The sequence below is a fragment of the Tubulanus polymorphus genome, chromosome 6, assembly GCF_964204645.1.
Source record: "Tubulanus polymorphus chromosome 6, tnTubPoly1.2, whole genome shotgun sequence".
Taxonomy (NCBI): Eukaryota; Metazoa; Nemertea; class Palaeonemertea; order Tubulaniformes; family Tubulanidae; genus Tubulanus; species Tubulanus polymorphus.
The window spans coordinates 18,292,091-18,312,657 of record NC_134030.1 but is presented as its reverse complement, the minus strand read 5'-3'; the positions used below and the strand labels follow the sequence as shown (position 1 = coordinate 18,312,657).

Genomic DNA, 20,567 nt, shown 5'->3' with positions numbered 1-20,567 from the left:
TGTTTCCTTAATCGATAGTTTGAAAGTACGTCTTTAATGCATTTGAATTTTCAATAGCATTATCAAAATTTGTTACTTAGGATTATAGGTAATTGTTAGGATCATTCATTATAATATCTGAATCGTTTGAACTTCTATGCGAATTCAGTTACCTTATTATCTTTTTTTTTTACTTTCAGGGACACTATCGAGTGCGCTGGAGAAGATTAATTACTTAGTGAAATGCCGATCCCCTAGCTTAAGGGCTAGAACAGTCGCCTATCAACTTATTTCACGCTGTCCCCTCTCTGGACCAACTGCACCGCTGATTGCCAGGGAATGAGATGTCGCAGTGACCACGTTTGGTTCCGCGATGGAACCATGTAAAACAAAGTGTAAATTAGGAGTGTCCTGTTCTACAGCAATTGCTGACCGAAAATACAATGATTGTCACTGGAGACTGCACTCCAACACAGTTAAAGTGTGAGTTTTACCCTATCGAGAGATAAGCATAATGGAGGGCAGAATAATGCCCCGGAATGACATAGGCAGTGCCTGTTGGAATGATTTCAATGTATTTATTAATGTTTGGATTTTTGAATAGGCTCTAAAAGTTTTGGTTTTACGTAGCTTAACGGAATAGCATTATGTTTACATAGTCAATGATATCCAGGATCAGCCTAATCATTCTGTGTATAAGTCCAATCTGTCCGTGATATTATTTTTTGATGTTCATCCTTATGGATTTTGAATTATAGATTGCATAATTATTCGTGATTACAGCATCGTGAATGTACGAGTAAAGTAAAAATGTCGTGTAGAATGTTTGTACACTACTTCAGCGGGAATATCTGCTGTTTTTAGAGTAAATCAAAACCCTCCAAATGAGTAAATTTTGGTATCATTGAATATTCAATTATAAGTTTTAGTATCCTTTAGGCTTTATCATATATTGTACATATAGTGCAATTGGAAACACTATGGTGGCTTTGTCAACTGATTTTGATCCGCATTTAGATTGAGCTAAACACTCAAAACTAACGATTCCTTATTATGGAGGTTTCTTAGTGCGAAATTATGTGAAGCAAACACTAAAATGAGACTCAAGACTCGAATCTAACGACGAATGAGTCCTAGGACGCAATTTAGCAAAGCAGATACTTAAATGAGTCTCAATACTCGAATCTAACGATGAATGAGTCCTAGGACGCAATTTAGCAAAGCAGATACTAAAATGAGTCTTAAGACTCGAATCTAACGATTCAAACCAGTGAAAGTTTTCGAATGAGTCCTAGGACGCAATTTAGTAAAATGAGTCTCAACACTCGCATCTAACGATGAATGAGTCCTAGGACGCAATTTAGAAAAGCAGGTACTAAAATGAGTCTCAAGACTCGAATCTAACGGTGAATGAGTCCTAGGATGCAATTTAGAAAAGTAGATACTAATATGAGTCTCAAGACTCGAATCTAACGATCCCGCGAGTGGGCCTTTTGTAATGAGTCCTAGGACGCAATTTTGAAAACCTGATGCTAAAATGAGTCTCAAGACTCAAATCTAATTTCTTATCATATCAATATTGCAATTCTTAAAATGCATGTTTTAAGACCCGGTACAAATAATACCTCAAACTAATTTTTGAAAGTGCGTCCTGAGACTCAATTTCTTAACTACATTATTGTATTGTATTGTATTAACTACAAATACTTGAATCATGTAACCCCATTGATTGAGTCTCAGGACTCAAAGCTCTTGATTTTGTATGTAAGATTCTGTTTTATGTGAACTAATAAATGACATTTTTACTCTATAGTCGACGCGATTCAGTTGTTTTTGGTTATGGAGAAGTGTATTCTGTGTTTATATTCATATTGCAGGAATTAGGACTAAAAAGGGAACTAAAAAGAAATTCCCTTTTTATTTGGGAAGGCCTTGTAAGTGTTTTGATCGAGTTATTACGTGTAAACTGTTGTCATCAGGAATGAGCGCTACTGACCCGTTATTAGAGATTTGAATTAACGGATTAGAGACGTTCCAATCAGATATTTTATATACCTGAACTGATAGTTCTGAGCTAACTATTAGTTTTTGTAGCAAACTGATGATGCCTATGTTTGTTATAGTATAAAATGATGAAGGTGGATGCCCGGTTTGTTCTGGTATAACAGAGGTTCACAGTGGTGTTCCATCCGTCATAAATAAGTTTTTCAAGTCTTATACTCGTCGTTCCATTAACCAGTGAACTGGACACGAAAGGTGGACTCAAAAATTTAATCCATTCGGTAAAAACAGATATCTGAAATACTTTCATTATTTTATCCGCGCTCCTATATTTACTATAATCTCGACATTGATAGTGGTTCTGATAACAATCGATTGATTTTCACGTTAAGAAGCGCAAGAGCAGCGAGAAAATCCATATCTACAAATAATCGAACTTCTAGCGACAGCGGTGACCGTAGTTTATCGCTAACTAATAGTTCTCATTTCAAGTTTCTATCTGCTGCAAAAAGCATTTAGTCACAGAACAGAAATAATAAATCTTATTCTGACTCTAAACGTAAAAATTGGAAAAGGCTTAACCAAATTCAATATATCATACGAATGATCATAGTGTCCAATAATTTCGTCATTTAATGCGCTTCGAGGCGTTGCTTTCGAAATCAGTTGAAAGCGATGTTTCCTTTTTGAAATTTCCCCGAATAAGAAAACTCAATCAAAATATCAATGTTCCTAAAAACCATTCACACTGCTCTTGAAAAGCAATAACTCTAAATGTTCTGGTCACCTGTTCTCAGTGCGTTTTGGCCTATCATATCTTCCGAGGATATCTCGCGATTTTTCAGCCAAACTTTTCCCAAAATTTGTTTCAACTACCATGTAGTCTTATCACTACAGTTTCATCTGTCATTGATATCAATACCTCTTATCAATTACGTAATACATCTTATGTTTATTTTGCTTTCAACAAAGCTCGTCGTTTTCCATTTCTTACCGTGCGGGGATATCGCAGATTGTACAGTATGTAATAGTGCCGCAAGTTCATATACGATAAAATCGCAACAATCGCTGGGTTGTTTCATCAATACTTTCCTATATACATGCATACGTACGCCAGTTAATGTTCTACATCTGAATAGTAACGGAAGCGCTGCGTTAACGTCAATCACAAGCAGGTGGATTTTCACCGTGTTTGCTATACTGATCTACCAGTATAGGCCTACTGATCTATACGCTCAGGCATATCATCTAATTTACGAATTAGTTAAAATTTTTGAAATTTCAAAATTAATTTGTAGAATTTGCTTTTATCAATGAAGAACATCTCATGTTTATTATGTTTCTAACAAAGCTCGATGGTTTTCTACATTCGTACTACCTTCATGCGCCGAGTTGACGTCAAACACAAACGAATGGTTTCCCACTGTGTTTGATACTGCTATACTGGTCGATCTCTACCAGTATAGGCATACTGCATTCTACGATATTGTTACAGTCTTGTGCATTTAGAAAATAGTGTTTTACTGCGGTAAGAGAAAAATTCTACTGCATTCTGAAACCCGACTCAGTTTATAGGTATTTTACCAGATCCATATTTCAGAAAATTATCACTTGGTGGTATTTGAAAACCAACATTTTACCAGTCTCAATTTACCGCAGTAGGAGCCAGTCTTATCATTCACAAACTGTTACTCATTTTTGCCACCAACTCGGGGCAGAATTTTACCAATCTCAAATAAACAGCACTATGAGACTACCGAGGCGCATTCCTGCCACTAGACCCTGCCACCCAAGAGCCCTGAGAGATGATCTCCAAGTCGTATTAATTCCTGGGATTATGCTTCATTAATTACAACGGCTGTTCTTTACCGAGCATACGTGTATACCGAATGCAGCAAGCAGATTCGATATTGTGTTTCAAAAATAAATCCGGAATAAAAATTTCGCCGAAGCCACTTGCAAACAGGTGGATTTCTGCGCAGGAGCATGTGCTTTCCCGCTCGAGAGAAATACGGGTAAAATTCCCATCAGTTATAGCTGTGATTTCTGATAGCTACAACATACGTCGAGAAATTGTTGCTTCATAATTTATCAACGCGTAAGTAAAATTAACTTTCATTTCGGTAAATTTTGATTTAGTTTTTCAATTTGATTAATCATCATCAATCAGTTTTCTCGTGGCTGTTGAAAAATTGTAAATTTCACTTTTTTGTTAGTTTTAATTTAGTTTTAATTTTCTCTTTCACTTTTAATCTTTGTATAATTATAGCCTTTTTTGCGATCCCTGTAATAAATTTAAACAAAAACTTCAACCACCGCTCCGCAATGATCATAAAGAGATCATCGAGCTCACAAAAGGTTTACTGGTTCGATGGTGAACACCAAAATCGGTTTTTCACATCAAACATAGATTTAAATGTGATGTCTCAGCGACCCTATAAATTACGTAACTCTAACCACCGACTACAAATCAAACTGCTCTCTCCCAAAATCTCAACTGTTTCCTTTTTTTCTTTTTAAATAATACTCTTGAGTTGATGTCGAGTCTACACTTCACATAACGCACAGTCTACACTATACCCACAACGTATATCACAGTTTTTGCGTGATCGGGTTGTTGGTATTCACTGCTTTGGTCAGTCATTGCTATTGTCTATATTGCGATGTTGAATGCTAGTGGGCAAAGAAGAGATCGTTAAATGCTGGCATCCATCCTGATTATAGTTATACTTGTGAAGACAGTTGCCCTGAACGTTCGCGCCTATTCCCGAGCGGATACGCCTATTGCGCCAACGATAAAATGCGGCGAACGGTGGTAACAAAATATGCTGCCAATGTGACTGGGGGATACTGCGTGCCAGTAAGTTGGTTGACTTTTTCATATTGATTATATTATACATTATATAATAATGACACCATTTTGTTTACTTCCAGGGATATCATGGACTTAACGCGGATTCCACCCCGTGCAGATCCGTCTTTTCCATAATATGAATTGAATCTTTGAAAACGATATTTAGAAAACGATTTCGACGAATTATATTATCCATTCTGTTGCAACCGTAATCCAAGTTTTGGTTATAATCGATGAATAAAAGTTATAAAGTTTAAACAGGAACAAATAAATCGCTCGCACCCATTCGGTCGAGGTGGCCATCTGTTTGGTCAGAAAGACATGTCGGTATAAAACGTCTGTTACAAACATGAACGCAAACTGGGCTTGGATCACACGCTGGACGACAAGGGTAGTTTATGTGGAGTGGTGTGCTATTCCACGGTTATCGATACGTCTGAAAATATCGGCGGGGTTGGCGAAACGGTGGAAATCGACGAATCAAAATTTGAAAAGAGAAATTATAAACGCGGCGAACGTCGGAAAAGTAAATGGTTTGTTGGAGGGTTTCCGGTGCTATTGAATGCTGTCCCCATCGACTGGTTGTTACTGTTCCATATGAAAAACATCAAAACCAAGACCGTAGCCAGGATTTTGAAAGGGGTGTTCTAAAATTTTAAAAAAGGGCACTTTTGCATGTTTTTTTTCAGGAAAGCGAGCGGCTTAATACAGAATTATGTAGCTATTCCACAAACAATACAAACACAACAAATGAATTTCAGTATAATCATTTGAAAAGTAAGAATATAATTTATTCACAACTAATTTATGTAGTAACAGGCCCGTACGCAGCCTCTCTTTTGGTTGGAATCGAATTTAGAGAGTTCGGTGGAACTTATTTGATTGCGTTGGATGGCGACTGCGAACGCCGCAGACGCGAAGCCCCACGAGGGGGATTTGGGGTTCCACCCCCAAAAAAATCTTGAAAATGGAAATGTTTTAGATGCATTTCTGGCCAAACTTTTAGTGAATATTTCAAATAAAAACGTTACTGAAAAAATGTCACTGAATTAATCCTCGAAACATTTTCAGAATAAGTTTTTATTAGGTCTATTAATCCAACAACATGTACTGGATTCTCATCCTTCGTTTATTGAGACACGCAAATTTTTTGTTAACAGTCTATATCTATATCATAGTTATATGAATGTGAGCAAGTGCGAGACGTGATGTCAAGTCTAAGAAATTTTCTTTGACAGATTTTATGGGAGAGGGTGGTGCGTTCGCACCCAACGGTCCCCTGGGTACGGGCCTCTCTGGATGTTTAATAGTTCAATTTAAATGTTTGCAAACTATTCGTCTTGGGTGTTAACCCGCGAATATTTTCCTCACAGTATCCTTAAAGTAATGTATGCACATTGAGGGCCAAGAAGGTTAATCTTTCCTGCCTCATTGAACATTGCATGTACGGTAGTTGTTACGCCGACGTTAGGTGACTCAGTGAATTTGAAAATAATTGTTTGTATAAATGTGTAATTATTGGAGCAATTTTCATTAAAAAAACATCTATAGAATCTCAGAAATGTAATTTAAAAGAATACTATGATGAAAATGTTATCAAAGAAATGAAAAATGTTTTTTTTTATTTGTCAACTGTGTTACTGTGTGAGCCTAGTGTCAGCCACGTGTGTTTATGTAAACATTGTAAACAACGGACTGCCAGCTGAGTCGCTGGTAGCATATGTGGCCTACACTGAACATAACAAGTGATGCCTCTGAACCTTTTACATAGGCTTATAAAGGGAACTTTCTAAAAAGGGGCGTTCGTTCGAAAAGACACGACCCCCCCACACTGGCTACGGGCTTGAAAACCTACTAAATGTGCTGCAAATGTGGGTTGAAGTGGCACTTTCTGAATTTCCGATTGTTGATGTGTTTATGACACGATAGGTAGCGAAGGTTTTGGGCATTTTACTGCGAACCAAAAAGTCAATTTTTAAGGACCGAGTCATACGGGGCTCACACAAACACTGTAGAATGAATGCAGCACCTTATCAAAATAATCATTGCCAAAATTTGGGTTACGAAAAATATCGACGGACTGGTATTTTGCAGGCGATTGTCCGCAGATAGTAATGTGTTGGTTTTGTTTCTAAGGGGTACTTAAAAAAAGTATGATGTTTACGATAAATGAGCTAAATGCATTTTGTGGAAAACTGTTAAACTGCTGTGAACTTTACAAATTGTTGACCACTGGTCACACCGATTGTTCATGGGTCACATCAGTTGGTCACGGTAAAATCTGCATTAGTGCATTGTATATTTAAATTCTCTGAAATTTAGCATTCCACTGCGTGAGCTCGTTGTAGGTGGACGTGTTTCCATGGTACTTGTCATGGATAAATAAAAGTAAGATATTAAAGAAAAATGGTTCCCCATTAAATGAGTTCAGGAGAGGAAATTCTACGAATGTAGAGGATAATTCCACAGAATTTCGTCTATCGGTCGTTTAACTGACAGATTCATCCACAAAAAAATTAAGATTATGATAGAGCGCGACGAACAAACACAGTCGTATTCAGTTGACTGTGCGATATGGAGGGGCACAAGTTCAAAATTGAATGGTCCATACTATGCCTTGACCTAACCCTTGATCTCAGATATCATAATACACTCAGATTTAATTTTTGTTTTATGCGTGATCAAGTTAGCGATGACTCTATAGGTTTAACTCAAATGAATAGAGTAGCATGAGAAACCGGTGAGCCCATGTATCTGATGACGGGCAAAGGAATCAGAAAATAATATCAAAATTTGATTTTCGAAAAAGAATCGTCTTAAACGGCCACAAGAATATTGCTGTATGTCAGATCTTAAAACTGTTCATCTCTGACAATCGAGCTCAACCGGTGAATGCAAAAGCAGTGAATTAGTACTGAATGAAATCACGCAATGTAACATCACTTTCAAACAAGATATGAATGGAAGTGTAAGACCTCTGCAAACATTCGACGGTTAAAGAAATATTCTTAGATCATCAATGAATAGAAGTTTAACAGTTCCAGGGCGATGAACGAATGGAATTTTTTCGAAGTCGTCAGCATAATTGAATTGAATGTTCCGTATGATCAAACATTTAGAAATGATACATTTTTACTAATCAGAAACGAAGAAAGAAAGACGAAGGGTTAATAGTCTAATTTAGCGGATAAAGATTCCTTAATTGATTCGATTAATTAACAAGAGGACAGGGTACGGTACTGATAATTAATTTTTCTAAACGACCGTCTAGCTACCGGTTGAGCGGAATTATTCCGACAAAAGGGAAGCAGCCGGGAATGTTGTAACCATGAAGAAGATGCACAGTAGAAGAACCAACACGGTTACCTGGTTTGAGTACATGCATTTCGATGCTCGGGTTGTTTTGATTTACCTTTTTTGGAATAAAGCGGTAGAAGTTATTGTGGATATGATGGTTAACGAAATAAACGGGCCTCTTGAGTTGATAATAGACGACAGCAAAGGCTTGTTAATTATGGGCCCATTTTCAATACAACCGTAGTCACTAACGTCGATAGTTAAGAATTATACAAGAAAATTAAGTTTAATAGATTATTTGACGCCTGCGAAAAAGATGTAGAATTTTTGGGATAAGCTTATGTGGAATTGCAAATTTGAAATCGAATTTTTAAGAAATTCGGGGAATTGTGAGATTTGGCGATTGGGTGAGGTAACGCAGGTCATCGACTCAGTAGTGGTTTGATTGTTTTATTGAAAATTGTCAATAATTAATTGCTTCCATGGTTAAGGAAAGAGCTCATCTGATGTCTGCTTCTTCATGACTCTTAGAGCATATCGTGGCAGCTGGCAATAATCAATGTAATGTGATATTACCATTTGTCCAATAAATGAAATAATTACCCCTCTGATAGCAAACTAGTCACATCTAACGTCTAAACGTCAGCTTACTCTTGAGTGGTCTTACAGTCGCTTTTATGCGCTACAACTCATAGGCTAGCAGTAGCACATCAACTTCTATCTTATACGTCAATGCTTAGACCCAGGTTTATCAATGGAAATTGCTCGGAGGCCATATCTGAATATCTTCTAACCAGCTGTCACCTATGAGAGGCCTCGGACACCAGTTAGTTTAATAAACGATTAAAAAACGAACCAACCAGCGAACATGTCTCACACTGCGAGTCTGCATCTCGATAATATTTCTACTGAACATGAACTAATAATTCGTTGCTTAAATTCGGCAGTTGAAATATTTTTAATTTCTGAAATAATCGAATCGACCAGTGTATTTTTTAAACAGCGCATAGAAATCTAACCGGTTCATATCGATTGAAGCATATTAATGTTTTTCTTATAAATCATGCAGTACCAACGACAGAATATCGACTTCATTACAATTCACAGAATTTTCAGATTGGTGGACTGTAATATGTGTTGTGTCTTTATTAAATTCGAATGACACCCTGGCACTGATTCAGCGACAACTACTCAAATTTACGACGGACGGAACACCAGTGAACCTTTTGCTGTTATACCAGAACAAACCGGGCACCCTCCTTCATCATTCTATACTAAAACTAACAAAGCTATAACCAGTTTGTTACCAGCAAGAATAAATTACTTAACAACTATTAACTCAGATCTATAGATTTCGTGTAGCACCAGATCACCAGATATTAGACATTTCATCATATACACTTCACGTATATCAGTCATATATATATATATATATATATATATATATATATATATATATATATATATATATATATATATATATATATATATATATATATATATATATATATATATATATATATATATATATATATATATATATATATATATATATATATATATATGCCTGAGTAATATACGTGAAGTGTGAATGATCAGTTTTTGAAAGTGTTCTGATAAAATATCTAATATCTGGTGTTTGTAATTCATTTTCAATTAAATAATGTCTCAGGTGAAGTACTGAACACGTGTGAAGTGTGGACGATCAGTTTTTGAAAGTAAGCTGATAAAATGTCTAATATCTGGTGTTTGTAGTTCATTTTCAATTAAATAATGTCTCAGGTGAAGTTCTGAACACATGTGAAGTGTGGACGATCTGTTTTTGAAAGTGGGCTAAAAGTTGTCTAATGTGTTGCGTTTGAAGTTCCTTTTAGATATATTTCTTCACTACTTTGCAGCGAAATATTTCGCTGTAAAATATCTGAACAGACCTTAAGTATTCCACAAAGGTACTTTATGTACGTAAACTCTGGGTAGTTGGACATCACTCGTAGCGAAAGCCCGTGTGTCAAATAAATAGTTCTACTCACTATGTCTAGTTGTCTCTTTATCTTCTTTTCTCCTTTCTCTACCATCTTTTCGCAATTCACGCTTACATCTTTTACATACTTAACCATCAATTGTTCCTATTCTTTTATGAAATTCTGAATAATTTTTCAATACAATAGCAAAAACCACTAATTGATATAACCTGACCGACCATCTAAACAGTGGAACTGACTGTGTAATTTTAAAATTGTAAATTCACCATAACCTGTACATCTTTTCATATAAAAAATTTCATCTATACGATAGTTTACACTTAATATTTTTATCTCTTTCGTCGTTGTTATAAAAATAATTAATCATCTTTAATCTTCTACAAAAATGGCACAATCTATCACGATTTTCAAGTGTATTATCATTCATCATTTATATAGAAAAATATTACCCAATATTTTACCCAACATTTCTTACCCAAAAACCTACCTACCTCATGCCTCATACCCCCGGTATGAAACCCCCAATTTTCCCTTACTCACTTGGCATATTTATGGCGTTTCTTAAGCATCAGTAAGATTCCGAATCAGTATCCGTAATCATTGGGTTCGAGCACGGGACAGCTTATCTATATAACATCAGGACCACTCTGAATCAGTAATAACGCGATCTTGTATTTCCTTTTTGAATATATTATCGTATATTGCTTTATAAAATAAACAGCGTTTTCGACATAAGTAATTTTTACAATGAGCGAAAGGTAACGTCTACTACTTAATGTAGATGGCGTACGTGTCGGAAAGAGATAGGCCGTTGGGACCTGAAAAAAGAATGCATATATATTTGTTACGCGTAGTGATATACAAAAAATTGCTGATAGCGGGCAATTGTCCAATAAATTGAGCGGGCACCAGTCTAATAAATATGAAAACTACATACGTGACAATGAGTTAAGTGGTGAATAGAGGAAGTAAGGCAGAATACAGACAATTGGCTGATAGCAGGCACTAGTCCAATGAATTGAGCGGGCACCAGTCCAATAAATATTAAAACTACATACGTGACAATGAGTTAAGTGGTGAATAGAGGAAGTAAGGCAGAATACAGACAATTGGCTGATAGCGGGCACTAGTCCAATGAATTGAGCGGGCACCAGTCTAATAGATATAAAAACTACATACAATCTTCAGCCGTCAAGGGATTCGAACCCACTACACTAAAGCTGTTCCCCGAACCCCTTGACCTCACGAGTCGTTGGAGTCGTTACTAGCCGACCAGAATCCGGTCGTACCAATCACAGCGCTTGTAACAAACCGTCAGTAGACTTCTGTTGGTTTTCTCGTTAAATTGACCAATCAGCGAACGTTTTACCGAACAAGGAAGTATTTCGCAAATCGATATATGACGTCACGCGCAACAGCGCCAGTAATGAAATCACGCTTCGTGAGGCCAGGGGGCTGGTGGAAGCGAGTTCGGGAGTGATACCGGACCCATGGCAAGCGAGGATGACTACATACGTGACATTGAGTTACTTGGTGAATAGAGGAAGTAAGGTAGAATACAGACAATTGGCTGATAGCGGGTACTAGTCCAATAAATTGAGCGGGTACCAGTCTAATAAATATGAAAACTACATACGTGACAATGAGTTACTAGGTGAATAGAGGAAGTAAGGCAGAGCGCCATACTCGTGATCATATGCACACGTCTTTCCAGGAGGTCGTGTATCGGGACCATTTATCAACACCATCCAAATCCTGTCATTTGTGCAACCACCATATTGTTTCAGCGCAGAGAAATTTACCTATGCGGACTAAATATTAGGAAACAAGGAATAATTTGATGGCGCCTTATTTGATAAAGCAATATATACCTATCGGTCCATCATAGATAAGTTAGTAACAGTTATATCAGAAACAACGTCATCAGTTATTCCTGCGAGTTTGAAATGGTAATTCGATATTTATACCTACATGGGGTTACATGTGGCATGATTGTGATTTTCCTAGTAGTAAAGGCTTTATAACGTTTAGCATGGTTGCAATACGTGTTAATGTATAGAAGCCCAATGGTGACATTGGGCGTATGAGATGATTTTCTCAATGAGCTCCCATTTAAGTCATAAGCGACGCTAAAATCAGTGAAAATGTAGCTGCAAAGCAGCGATAATGGGTTTTCTGCCTTGCTGGTTTAAATGTAGTACTTGGAACCGTACACAGATTTCGTCGAAATCAGTCTCATCAGTTTACGAAATTGAATTCGAAAAAGGAGCGCCACCTAGGGGTCAACACATTTCCCGGATATGATGACTACTATACGTACAAAGTACTCAGATGTACTAAATCAAAGCTTTGAGGGTAACGAATACGGTGATTTCACAATCCCCTGGTGGCAGTTGTATGAACTAATCAAGCCGGTTGGCATATTGCACAATGTATATGTGCTCATACCAGGTTTTGCGATTTCTTAAATAAAAGGCTTAATTATACACGAAAAACCGATCCTGAAGTAAGTTTTTTTTTATTATTTACACAGGGCCACTAGCGAACCACCAAGCGGAATCCTCACTTGCCACAGTAGCGTTGCCGGTACCCCATCAATAATAATAGATACCGCGATCACAGGGGTTTGGCGATGGGCTTGGATTTTATTTCCGGGTTGTTGATAATCTCGCGAGAATGGCGCTAAATATGAACTACGAATAAATTCAAAATATCACGGAAATACCTTGTGTTTATATTGTTTATTTATCCGCTATAAAGTTTCGATAAACAATTGGTCGTTAAGAATCATTATCAGACGGTCGTCACGCTACTATATAAAATCACAAGGGATGAAACGCCTTCAGAGTTGTGCCAGCCAGAAAGTTGGGACAGTCACGTGACATTCTGATGATGTCATCACATTTAAAACTTTAACATGAAAAGTTAACATATTCACAGACTGATATCAATTGTCAGATGATGATTCATATGAAATTAATAACTTATAAAGAATAAATTATGATCAAATATATAATTCATAAAAAAAAATTGCATTTGAATGTAAGTTATTCTCAAATATTTTTCGTATCATAGTTTCCATCTTAGATGCTTCGGGTTTGCATTCATTCAAATAAGAAGCGCGACTGTCACGTGACTGTCCCAACTTTCTGGCTGGCACGAATTGAACTGCGTTTCATCCCTTGTTATTTTATATAGTAAAGCGTGACGACTGTCTGATGATGATCCTTAACGACCAATTGTTTATCGGAACTTAATAGCGGATAAATAAACAATATAAACACAAGGTATTTCTATGATATTTTGAATTTATTTGCAGTTCATATTTAGCGCCATTCTCGCGAGATTATCAACAACCCGGAAATAAAATCCAAGCCGATCGCCAAACCCCTGTGACCGCGATAGCAATGAAGTTTAGAGAGAGTCTGAAATGTTTCCTTGAGCTAGTAGTTTATGCCATTGTTTCGACTATATCCAAATAGTTAGTCACCAAGGATGACCAACAGATGATAGCAACGGGATATTGTCGAAATGTCGAAGAGATTAGCCCAAGGAATCATTGCGAATTATTTCGAATTTCGATGTATCTCCACGCTTACATTGTGAGTGTTTCGTCGATTGTTAGAATTTTTTGGAAATTTGTTAATAATTTCAGGTTACTTCCTTTCCATCGATGCTAAACACTGTTTTCATATAAGAACTTAGTGCAGTTGTTGCTGTTAAATCCGTCCATAAACTGTTTATGATTTTCGTCACGTCGAACCAAGTGATTTTATCATTTCCTTGTGCATTAAATCGTATAAAAGCTACTTCCTTACACTTGCTATACATCACTACTTTTACCTATAACAGAACGTTTAACAACTGTTGAATATTCGATATGTTAGCCGCGATCACACGGAGGCGATTTGCCCCGGATCAGAACCGTCGAATCAAACTAAGCCCGTGCCGATTTAGGTAGCGCGTCCATCGCTCACCCGATATCAAACAATGCCGTGACAAACTAATCAATATTCAATCATTTGACCCTTGCTAGAATGTTATGGCTCAGGCCTGGTCCCACTTTTGTTCCAGCCAATCAGGCCCATTCGGAACTCGCGTGAACGGTTCTTCCATGCTAAATACAACCGTGTGATCGCGGCCAGCGGCGGATCCAGTGGGTGCACAGGGGGCACGTGCATCCCCCTAAAGTCCTCGCTAATTTTTACGGACTGACCTTTTCGTGAGAACGAAGACAAGCATGCGAAAAATCCCTGAAAATGCGTAAACTGATGTCGTCATTTATAATTACCAGCACTTTTTACGGCAGACCTAGATCGTTCATGAAAGTTGTGAAAATCACTCTTCAAATTGCGAGTTAAATCGTACTCTGATCGTGCCCAGAACGCGTCATCGCGCCGGTCTAACTTTCAAAAATTTTCTGTGAGAGGACCCCATATTTGGATTTGTGCACCCCCTCCTTAGAATCCTGGACGTATCGGCCCCACTCCGCACGGATGCGCCACCGCGCGGGATTTACGCGAAGCAGCAGAACACAAACATGGCCACTCTCTCAATTTTCAATGATAGCAATCGTGTGTACATTTTAATTATTTCGGCTGTTAGGGTTTCAAAGCACAATATAAGTTGATGATGTGATATGGCGATGTTAATTAATGATAATTCCGCAGTGAAGCTAGTCACGAACGGTGCCGATTGAGTGTAAAGCTGCCTAAAAAACACTGAAATGTGCGTAGTTGCGTAACTATTTGCAGTGAATTGCAGACGAAACATGAAGCCTTAACGGCCGCTTAAAACAAATTATACCAATCGCAATTGTAAAATAAAAATGAGATAGAACCTAAGTTAAAATTCTGACCATTTCTAAAATGTTATAACTAATTTTTAGTCGGTGCGGAACGTTTAGTTTTCCAACAATAATGAGGGGTGGTAGGTAGTCATGCAATTCAAGTCATCATTTATTACACGTTACCGTGTTGTTGAAAATCTCGCGAGTCCTGGACCAAACCCCAATGAACAATGTGATCTGTGTGCTGGCCACAAATGCACACAGATCACACTACACTACCCATTACACACTCCAGTACCCACAGCTTTCATATATCCATCCAAATATTTAGAGTGTCTTTCTTCCTGGATCCGCCGCTGGCGGCTTACAACTAACATGTTCATCTACGTCATATTGTACGCCAAATGGCTGTGCATTGTGACTCTTAATCACACCAGTCAGAATCTGTAGCGCTTGACGTCCAATATGACGCGCTGGGATGCGTACACACCTCGTTCACGTTTTTCCAAGCATCAACTCGGGGACTTTTCCACGTGCAGTTTACACACGGTACGTTACTTTCCTGTCTCCAGGCGCATGCGCAAGAAGTGTCTTCCGATGTAGTTTGCGATGTTTGTGTTTCCGTCCAGTATTTGTAGACGTCATCATTGGTTCCGGAGTCTACTACAAACACCAACTCGTCTGCGCCTCCGCCTGGGCCTGTTCATTTGAAAATACAAATCAATCGTGAGCCAAACAAAAACAGATATCAAACCACACACCCTGCGCCACAATCAGGCAGGGCACGCTGCATCCCCTCAGACGGAGCCCGAACTCCCTCAGGCCTGCCTCAGGCGCCTTATCGACTCGTCACCAAGATGTCTTTTGGGTTAAAAAATCGCCCTAAGGTTTCGTGTGCATTCTGTCATGAAGATTTTATTTATCTATTCATTTATTTCCTGAATAATTTATATCGATGAATACCAGATTTATAAAATGACAATAGATAATTGATTTGTTTTGCACATACATTATATAAGCTGATGCAAAATATCAGCAGGGTAACCAGAGAAAAGCAGAGCTTGTAATATCAGGCACCCTATGTTACAGGTTAGAGTAAGCAGCGGGATGTAGGCTGCAGATCGTTTGATGTAACGATGATTTAGATATTCTACGCACCTGAAACCTCTGAGTGAATGCGTTTTATCCCCAATACAGCGATCAGTAAAACAATTGACAACTTCATCGTAACAACTGTAAATAGATAACCCGCATTCATTCAAAACACATCAAGTTTATCGCATATAGTTTCAATTATTCATCTCGTGCAGTTTCTGTTAATTACCTGTTTATCTCGTGTAGTTTTAGTTAATTACCTGTTTATCTCGTGTAGTTTCAGTTATTTACCTGTTTATCTCGTGTAGTTTCAGTTATTTACCTGTTTATCTCGTGTAGTTTCAGTTATTTACCTGTTTATCTCGTGTAGTTTCTGTTATTTACCTGTTTATCTCGTGTAGTTTCTGTTATTTACCGGTTTATCTCGTGTAGTTTTAGTTATTTACCTGTTTACCTCGCGTAGTTTCTGTTGTTGATTTGACGTCGTGTTTTGTGATGAGCGACATATCTAGCCCGCTTTTGATTGTTTATATGTAACACTCCTTGAACCTGGAAAAACGGGCCAAGAGTTTGTTTTAGTTTCTAGTGACACATTCCAATGATACCGCGTAAATGGAAATCACGCCTGGAATAGATTGATAATCATCCACAGAGTGGGAAATATCCCTTCAAAACCTCTCCAACTCAGTTAATGTGCTTATGCTTAATTCGGTCATGGACTCTGAGAACAGAGTCCTCCGATTCGGTCAAGTACGTGCATGTTCTGACTCGACAATTTCACACTTTTATTGAACGTAAAGTTCGTTGATAATTAAGATAAAAAACCCACTATTAACAAATTAAAAGAATTTATAAAATCAAGAAATTTATTCATTCGAACAATCTAAAATATATAAAATACAGGACATTTCGATCTCACCCTAGAGATCATTGTCAGATGTGAGGCGTCAAGTGACCAAGGTGTCACCCACACACAGATCGATGTGTCATACCACACAGTAAGGCCAGGTCCCTACATGTCGCACCAAATCGGCGTAATTCATACAGAATAACATAAATAAGTTATTTCAAATGACGTCCACTTCAACAGGGACTCGAGGTTCTTTGTCGATTGGCAGCCAAACCGACCGGGCTAGGCCACACGATATGGGCTCCAAAGTCATGATGAAGCAGATATCAGAAGAGCTCTTTCCTCAGCCATGGAGGCAATGAAGCTGCAGACCAGCTTACAGGCAATAATCAAATTAACATGCAACTTTTGATAAAAAAAATTAAACCACTATTTTCAGTCGAAGACCTGTATCACCTACCCAATCGCCAACTCTCGTAACTCCCCAAATTTCAAAGCATATCCCAAAAAGAGTCTACATTTTTTCGCAGGCGTCAAATAATTTACTAAAATCAATTTTCTCATTGTATTGCGTCCGTTGCTGGGATAGTTGCACACGTTTGCCATACCTCTCCTTACCTTTCCACTAGAGATGGCCGGCGCGCAGATTGGTATTCCCGATTTAGGAGGTTGCACCCCGATCCCCACATCAGAAAAAGAGGATTGGGTACAATTCCCCTGCACAGAAAGGGAATCATGAAATAAAATTGAATGATAAATTGTCGAGAAAAAAAAGAATATTTTTGATGTAATCATGTAGATTTTGTGATTAACTGGTTTTGTTCTTAGACTGGCAATAAGCCTTATAAAAGGGATTTGAATTAACGGATTCATAATCGAGACGTTCCAATCAGACATCTTATAGACCTGAACTGATAGTTGTGAGAATACAATATGCGTATCAATAATTGCTTTGCTCGTAGTTTTAGTATAAAATGATGATGGTGGATGTCCGGTTTATTCTGGTATAACAGCTTTAGGTTCTCTGATTAGGTTCCATCCGTCGTAAATTTGAACAACAGGTATCGCTGAATCAATCTGTGTAAACGCCCAAATTCATAGCAAAACCACCAGGGATCGCGATCCATTCCAAAAACAGCTGACACAACGATCGGGCTGCAGAACTAATTGAAATTCAATCAAAACTTCGCATAAAATAAGAGTTATTTCAAATGCCTTATACCATTATTTGCAAATAATTGCCATTTTTTCTGTGGAATATCGCAGGGGTCAAGCTGGAGTTAAAATAGATAGATGGGAGAGACCCGAACAGAAGAAATTGACACATTGAATTCAGTACTACAACTGAAGATGTTTATTACCGACATTTACAAGGGTGTGTTGTTCAAAAACTAACCACCGATATTTATATCGCACTAATGGCGCATTGTTGGAAGTTTGAAGATTTGATTCTAGATAACTGAAAAGGAGAGATTCATACGGTTTGAATGTTGCTAAAACTGTCAAAATCCATCCAGGGACAGATGAAATATGATAAAACACGCATCACAAATAGTTTTTGAAAAGGAGAAAAAAATGACAAAAGTGCTCTAACAAAATGGCGGCTAGCAACGGTAAAATGGTTTATTGGTTGTAGGTATGAACTCAGGGACAGGCGAGAGAATTGTCACAATTCTCTATTCATTTTGTTCAAATATTTTATCAAATAATCTTATTTTCTATCAATAGTATCTGTGTTATCACATAGTTTGGAGAATTGTCGCGATCACACGGAGACGATTTGGCCCGGGCCAAATTGGCACGGATCAGGCTCGGGCCAAATTTGGCCCGTGCCTAATTTCGAGAGCGCGTTATACACGCAAACCACTCACTCGATACTAAACAATGCTTTAACAAACATTGAGTCGCTCGGGCCTGGTCCGACGTTTTTGGTCGGGCCAAACAGAAACGGAACCATTTTGCACCCATGGGAACAGTTGTTCCGGGCCAAAAACGCTTCAATGATCGTGGCTATTGTATCGTTTTTTTATTGGAGAGTTGCCAAAATGTTGAGGTTAGTACATACTGTTATCGTTTGGACACATAAGCGACACCTGGTGGATGCTTAATTGCCACAGGCGGAATCGTCTATTGCCGCAGTAAGTAATATTTTACTGCACACTAGCGACACCTGGCGGATCCTCACTTGCCACACCAGCACTAGGTGAATGATAACGTTTGTGACGTGGTTCTAGTCGCAATTCTCGCCAGCTGGGAATTTTTCATATTTTCCAGTGTCTTTTACTGCTGCGGGCATCTTACGATAGATTAAAGCGCTGAAAGACGCCAAAAATACGAAAATAGCCTCGGCTCGGTACAGCCAGTCGAATGTCATTTTGTCAACCAAAAATCCACCAAAAAGCGACCCTAATATGGACCCAAGGTCGACAGTAGCCGCGAACAGTCCGAAAGTCACTCCATAGGTGGCGCTACCGAATCGTAAATCGGTTACACGGGCTAGAAGAGAATTGATGCAACACAGTCCTATACCTATTCCGAATCGGGCTAGTCCTTCCGTCCCGATCACGTGCCATATTGAAGTGCATGCCGGGTAGATCGCCATACCAGATGCGTATAACCACAAGGCTATAATAAGCCACGCCCATTGGTACTTTAAACTGTACCAACCGGCAAGTAGGTCACCTAAAATCATAAACAACAAACTAATAAATAAAACTAGTCCAATTTGCCACATGTCGGCTCGCAGGTGGTAAATCATCCAATCAGCGCCCGTAGCTAGGTAAATACCGAGTCCGAAAAACAACGAAAGATTACAAATCAAACCGGCCAGGATGTATGGTTCAAATAAAATGACGCAATATTTTGAAATTTTCACATTTTTGGCATCTTGACGCGTATTAGTGTCATCGGTTGGTTTTAGTATTCTCAGAAGTCCGTCGACGGAAGCGAGCACGCCTAGTAATAAAAATGGCACCATCAAATTAGTGAATCTGAACAGTATAGGCCCGACTGCGTAACCTAGTAGTAGCCCGACAGTATATCCTAGAAAAACTTGGCTTAACGCCTTATTTCGTTCGGAATCGTCTTGAAAAGTTTCGCTTATCAGCGCTAAACTGGACACGTAAGTCAAACTGGCGCCGATTCCCTGTAAAACGCGGAATACGATCAGACTCGCGATATTCGGCACAAACGCGTATCCGAATATAGAGGTCATGTTGAACAGTACCCCGACTAGCATGGGCCACCGGTTACCGAATCTATCCACTAGAAACCCGGTCACTATCGTGAATAGAAAATCGGCGATCCACCGCGCCGAAACGATGTAGCCCAACGCACCCGAAAAGTTACTAATTTCTGTAAGGTTGCGCGCGTAGATGTCGCTAGCGCCGAACGAATCGAAAGATGAAGCGTTGCCGCCGGTCGGAGTTCTCCCTATTTTAACCAGCATGGGCGGTAGAAGAGGCACGATCGTCGACGTCGTCAAAGTGTGCAGCAACAAGGCGACGAACGTGATGATTTTGACGAGAAGTTTCGAACTGCGAAACGAATTAAACCAACTTTCAGCAGAAACAGTCATAGCGAATTCTTAATGCAAGTTTACAGAAACATCCACGCTCATATGGTAGTGACCTGTATGCGCGTCACACGTGGAGAGACACGCTTTCCGCGACGCGCGTGTTTCATTCAAATCCGTCACGCTGTTACATTATCATGCTCTCA

At 38.6% G+C, this 20,567-nt stretch overlaps 1 protein-coding gene across 1 annotated transcript; it reads right to left on the bottom strand.

Annotated features, from left to right (window-relative positions):
• Positions 1 to 19,077: 19,077 nt before the first annotated feature.
• On the bottom strand, positions 19,078 to 20,424 carry LOC141907817 (putative vesicular acetylcholine transporter-A). The gene has a single exon (XM_074797559.1). It carries the CDS (start codon positions 20,422 to 20,424, stop codon positions 19,078 to 19,080), a length of 1,347 nt encoding a protein of 448 aa, XP_074653660.1.
• Positions 20,425 to 20,567: the final 143 nt, after the last annotated feature.